The sequence below is a fragment of the Pterocles gutturalis genome, unplaced genomic scaffold (genome assembly GCF_000699245.1).
Source record: "Pterocles gutturalis isolate BGI_N339 unplaced genomic scaffold, ASM69924v1 scaffold46292, whole genome shotgun sequence".
NCBI classification, from domain to species: Eukaryota; Metazoa; Chordata; class Aves; order Pterocliformes; family Pteroclidae; genus Pterocles; species Pterocles gutturalis.
In genome coordinates, this window is record NW_010109438.1 from 60797 (window position 1) to 67118 (window position 6322).

Sequence of the window (6322 nt, forward strand, 5' to 3'; positions counted from 1 at the left end):
CCATTTAACTTAAGAATATGGTCCCTGTCTGATCCAGTGAGGTTTCTGAGACCACCATTACTGTGACTTTGAGCCCTGCAAAGGCTCTTAGTATGTCTGCAGAAAGACCCAGGAGCAAGATCTGGCACAATGGACAACTAGAAACAGTCTGTGCCCATCTTGAGGTTGTCAGGAGTGCTGGTTCAGGATGGAGGCAGATTTTAAGCAATGAGGAACAACCATTTTGCATGCCAAGGATGCTATGGCAGCATTGAGCCAGGTCCTGCTGGTCAGTGGGCTAAGAAGTGAGGAGTCCCTCCCCTGTGCTCTGCAGGGCAGACGTTGGATCTGCTACAGGCGTTAGCTGTTGCTCCCAGCGTGCTTTCAGATGGTGGGATCCTACCCCTCAGCCACAGGGAATATCCACCCATTTTCTAGAAAGTGAAGAGTGAAGTTACAAGCTGTACCAGTTATTTTCTCAAATTTAATATATCAGTGGTGGACTATTAATAAATGAGCTCAGAACATGAGCATGTTTCTACTTCAAGTAGGGCTTGCTTTTAACTTGAAAGGGTGGATGCCTCAGGCATCTGATACAGGATTTTTTGCCAGAAATAGACCTGTCTGGACAGAGTGGAAGCTTAAAGCTTCACAGATTTGACAACAGGAAGGCGATGAGCTGGATAACATAGCTCTCTTTGTTTTACATCCATGATAGCTTTCCCAGGAGCCATAAATGGCACCTGCAGTCTGCAGTCACATTTGAAAGCATTGGCATGCTTAAACATTCAGCTCTCAGACTGGCAGAAGTTCTCACCTTGGTCACCCTGGTGAAGCAAGGTCATGGAGGCTGCCCCACCACCCAGGCGTGGCGGAGGATCCACTCCACACATGGACACACTTCTCCTGCAACTGCTGGCAGAAAAAATGGTCATGGTGTTGAGCACTGGGAGAAGTGTGTCCAGCCCGTATCTTGCTGGTGGATTCAGCATATCGCATCAGTAGGGGCAATGCTTTCCAATCAGCCCCAAGTGGATATCTGTAAGTGCTAATACCCTTGGTCCTGTGTATTGTGCAGATACGCAAATTCAGGACCAGAATTTGACATTAAAGCACAAAGTATTCTAGGACAACTGGATGGTACTTTCTGCTAATTCAGTAACCGTGTCCAGGGTGAACCTACACTGCAACCTTGGGTCTACAGCTGTGAGCCCTATGCCTCTTGAGTGTAAAGCAGACAATGCCTGATGAAGAATGCTAGAGTTTTCCCTTCTATCAGTTCACTTTTAGTACTTAAGTCTCCTGTAAAGTGGGAGAATCCCCTAGGCAGCCCCAGGTTTACATGTTCAATCAGCTACATAACTCCCAATCCCTTTCTATCCCTCTGTGTAGTTTCCCTTGTTTTCAATTTTGATTTATCCAGCTGACATTCACCTCTCTTCTGTTTTTTTTCCTCTTTTTGTCTTTATACAGTACTTTACCTACAGTGTCTTATTGAGTCTCCTGGCCTGCTCTGTGTTCCTTCAGATCAGCTGTATTGGAAAATTGATCCTTATGTTAATCATTGAATTTATATATGTTCTCATTGTGGAAGTGCCAGGGGTCAACCTTTTTGACAATGCAGATCTCCTGGTTACAGCTAACACCTAGTAAGTGCCTTTCACTTCTGAAATCTAAACCTAATTTCTTTCACCCAGTGATTTCAGTGTGGCATTAGGTGGACGGGAATGCTGAGGCCATGGTGCAAGGAAGGGAGGTGTGTGGTACCAGAGAAGGCATGGCTGTACACTAAAGATTCGGCAACGCTGCTCTCCACTTCTGAAGAGCAGGAGATAACAGTTCCCTTTAAGATCTTTTTAATCTGGAACTTGACTAGTGAGCCGTCTATTAATAGCAAAGTATAACTGAAATCAGAGTGGATCTGTGTTTCTTTTTCTTCCAGAAATGGGGAGCTGTAGTTAGTCATTCTCACTTCTTCTGGTATTACACTCCCAATACAGAAATGTCTTTTCTCAAAAAAGAAAAAGAAAACTCCAACAAACTTGAGCTGCCTCAGGGATGTGATAATGAACTGCTGAGATGTTTGGACATCTGGTACGTCAAACCCAGGTTGGGGTGGTGTTATGGTGGTGCTTGGCGTTTGGCTAGTGATCTCCTGTCAGTTGCTGTTGGACACATGTCCGCATCTGAAAAGCCACCATCACAGCCAGTGTCAGCACAATTCCCAGCACAGGGGTCTAAGTGGGAGCAGACAGTTGCCTTTTTGCTTTACAAAAGGTAATTTGTCATCACCAGGTCACATATTAATTATGGTAGCAACCTCCTTCCCCTGACAGGGTTCCCCCTCTCCTGAAGGTCAGGCCAGGGAAGGAAATTTGGCACATCCACAAATCCATCCTTCTCCACAAGTTTCATTTCTCATTGGGAGTTGCATTGTTGTGTTAACCACTTTTTTTGATTATTTCCATTTATAGGCAACAGTCATACTTGACTGTGAGTCAATAAACTCATGGCATTGTCTAAAGGTGAACGCGATGCTAGGAGGTACAATAAGGAGAGTTGCTTGCAAGACTTGGGAAGTAGAACATTGCTCTGCTCAGGAGTGTGGCGGCCTAACCTGGAGTATGTTTCCAGAAACATTTGTCACGGATGATAGCTGTGATTGCTCCTTTCTTGGACAGGAGGGTGGTTGAGAAGATTCCCATGGTCCTTCCCCGTGCTATTTCATATGTTATTAAATAGCTTGTGGAGTTGCTCAAATTTCTTGATGGTCATTAATCTCTACAAGCCAGGTGCACCTGGTTACTTCTGTCCTTGGCATAAATGTTCCATGATTTTTAGCATTCCTGTGTTCCCAGTAATAATTAATGGAGGTATGGCTTTTACGTCCATTGGCAGTAATCACTTAAATTATTTTGTTTACTCAGGCAAATGAAATTATGTAGGAAACCCCATGGAGCTTTCTGTGGGGGTATGCGGACAATGAGGTTTCCTTCCTTTCTTTACAAATGTTATGTATTCCAACAGCAGAAGCTATTTAGCATTTTCTAACACAATTAGAGAAATAAAAGCATTTTATATCCCAAATATAATTTCATTCTTATAAGTCAAGAACTAAGCAAAATTACAGCACTTAAAAGTATAATTTACATCACTTCACAATCAAAATGTCACTAATAAAGTGGAGAAGGTTAGCATGTTTTCCCAGAAATAGCTTTCTGTGATGCTGTATTCTCTCTCACTAAATGATATTTGTTTTGTCCAGAGAGCGCCATGGACAGCTACTTATTGTCCCAGTGTCTGGCAGTCCATTTGTGTGTAGTGGGAAATGGGAGCTCGGCATGCAGCTCATAGTTCAGAGGGGTACCCTATTGTCCAGCTGATATTAAAAAAAAAAAAAAAACAAAACAACATGACCTCATACTACTTTAATTGGGTGCCCATTGTAGCTGCATAATTACTGTCTGCTCTGCAGCCATTATGGGACTCTGACTGATTAGAAGTGATGCAGATGTCACTTCACACGTCTGTGTACAAACCAGCCCAGCATGCAAGCAACTGAAAGGCTGATTATAGCGTGTTGGGAGTTGTTAGACTTGACTGCAGCGACACACCAGCGTGGTGACACATGAACTATAACTGGATGCACAGAGCTACTATCATATTGCCCTTTCCCTGTGCAGAAGATAAAACTAATGCTTTGGTTTTAAAGATGGGATGGACTAATGTGATCTCCTAAGTTGAGTTCTTGCATAGTGGAGCCCAAAGAGCTTTGCCCAGTGATTTGTGCATCAAGCCCATCATTTCTGTTCGAGCTGTGGTTTGTGATTTAGAGGGCTGTCAGTCCTTGGCATCGCAGATGTAAGGAGAGAGATGCTCCTGTCCTATGGGAGCTGTCCCCAAAAGCAACCACCTTTTGTGCTGAAAATGGGCACTTAACTTGAGCAAGAGAGTATTTAGCAAGCTGCTCTCTGTGTTACCTTCCAGTAATTAAAGAGCCATCTGCTACTGGAAATGTCTGTCCCATGGGGAACCAGTGTAACACCATTATTGCTTGTATTGGGCATTTTCACTTATCCAAAGCGTTACCGTAAATACTGGGTTTGGTGCACTTCATAGTCTCTGATGAGGGTTTTAGAGCAAGTGTAACACCCATGGTGAGCTGCAGCCCCTGTACAGGGGGTCAGATCTGCCATCATCAGACAAAGTGATAATGGGGAGCAGCCCATCATCCTTGGCCAGTGAGTGATTTAGGGAAGCAGGGGAATTATGCTACGTGTGGGATGTGTCTCCAACTCTGACTAGTTCCAACTTTAGTGTGGGAGCTGCTGTCCCCAGGGTTCCCAAACTGGGTCCCCATCACAGCACGCATTCAGCGCTGGGGCTGGGCAAGAGGCTTTGCAACAGATCGTGTGCAAGACAATGGTGGGGTGCAAAATCTGTGTCAGAAGAAATTCCATTCTCAGAGCTGCAGAAAATATCTTGGACCAAACAAGATTAGAGAGTCACTGTGCTTTTATTTTTTTAATTTTATGCCCAGTTAGGGTCCCTCAGGTATTTTTATTTTGCTGATTTTGTAGCTCTGATTCTGTAGCGAGAGGTTCCCCACAGCCCCAGAAAACTGTGGCCTCGAGCTCTTGGACATCTGTGAGATTCTCAGGCTGAAGATGTATCATGCTAGTAGCCTGCAAAGCTGTAATTGCATCAGTGACTATTTTTCCATTTAAATAGTGTTTTAAAAGCTCTGCGTACATGGTTCTCAGCTACCTAATACTCCACCCACACTTGAGAAGAAACCCAGCAGCATTCAGCCATCAGGCAGTCAGGAACTCAGCCAGCTACTACCTACCAGAAAGCTCCTTTCCATCCTTTCACTGTAAGGAAAGCACACCCTCCATCTTCTCCAGCAGCTCCGCCTCATATGAGTACCTTGCAGGGTTGTGAATAGCAATAGCAATCTGCATCAGGGTTTTCCTTAGTCTACTCGTGTGCAGCACCCGTAGCTATGCACAGCACTGGACATGAGCAACGTGCATAAGAAGGGAGCAGTGCTAGAGTTAAAGGAATTAAACACATCTCCATGTTACAATAAACGGGGGAGAGAGGAGCTATCCCTCACAAATGAGCCCAAAGCTTCCTTTTTAGATCAAATTTTCCCATCTGACCAAATGAAGTAGTGATGGATGTACAAGCATTTCCTAAGCATCCCACGCTGACATTAAATTCCCAAATGATTCTTGACTCAGTACTTCTTAGTTATTTTAACCACATTAACCCTGTTGCACCTGCTCTCTGGATTTTTGAGGGTAGCTCAGTAGATCTTTTTTTGCTTCGCCCCATCTTTTAGTGTTTCTGTTTTCAAAGGGCTGTAGCCCCACACAGCGTTCGAGATGCCACACTGCAGAGGTGCTGTTGAACGGCACAGAAGGACAAGTGCCGGAGGGAAGGACTCTACTAACCTTGTCTTTGTGGTTGTTTTTTTTTCAGCGTGTCTGCAAATGCAACATTACCGTGGTGAGTCACTTTGGCATGAAATATTTTTATGGGGTTTTTTTGACAGGCATTTTCTGTTCACAAGGTGCAGTATCAGCATGTCAGCTCTCCAGCGGTGTCTGGTATTTGACAATGCATTGTTGTGAGCTGGTGCAACACAGTGCAAATGCCCTAAGTGGCCTGAGTATTGCCATTTTTTATGTGTAGCTACTCTCAAAGCATCCTCTCTCCTGTGGGACTTATGTCAACTTGCTTTATAAAGCATCTCAGTGAGCTTACTTGTAATTACAAGTCAAAGGTTTTATCAAAATAATATTTTCATACGGTATAACTCTGTAATTCAAATTTAACAGTTTTTATTTGCTTGCTTGTCAGAAGGGATGGGAATGGGTCTTAGTGCTCTTTTCATCTTATAGAGTACTTACAAAACAAAGGCTGCTAAGAAGTGACTCATTAGAGAAGCAGTGAGTGTAGAACAGTTCCGGACTTAGGAGGCTGGGGAACTGTAGGAGACCCGGTGAATGAAATCTGAAAAGCTGTCAGCATTTTGGTTTTGCCAAGCGTACTAGAGGCTGAGCATGTATGGCCAGTCTCTAAAAAACAGCTTTCATGTTGCTGTTAACCCTTTTTTAAGAAGATGAACTTCAAAGTCCTGCTTTAGAAACCAGCGCTTATGTGCCAAAAAGTCCTCAACTTTTTGCAGGAATTGTTTGTCCCTTTACCAACATGTGCTCAGGGGAAGGAAAAAAAGCTTTTTCTTCAGAGGTTGGTTAGCCTTAAAGTGAGAACTGGGGAGTGTGGCTAAGCTTTGTTCCTCCATGCTGAGACTAACTGGGAAATTCTGCTCTTT

At 43.9% G+C, this 6322-nt stretch overlaps 1 protein-coding gene across 1 annotated transcript in view; it reads left to right on the forward strand.

Moving 5' to 3' along the window:
• The window catches only part of ADCY5 (adenylate cyclase 5), a gene marked incomplete at its 5' end in the record, with an annotated part of 57077 nt that overhangs the window by 44860 nt on the left and 5895 nt on the right, over nucleotides 1-6322 (forward strand). The window contains 2 exons of the mRNA XM_010072969.1: nucleotides 1453-1628; nucleotides 5467-5493. Coding sequence (XP_010071271.1) covers nucleotides 1453-1628; nucleotides 5467-5493 — 203 coding nt within the window. The remainder of the gene's footprint in view (nucleotides 1-1452; nucleotides 1629-5466; nucleotides 5494-6322) is intronic.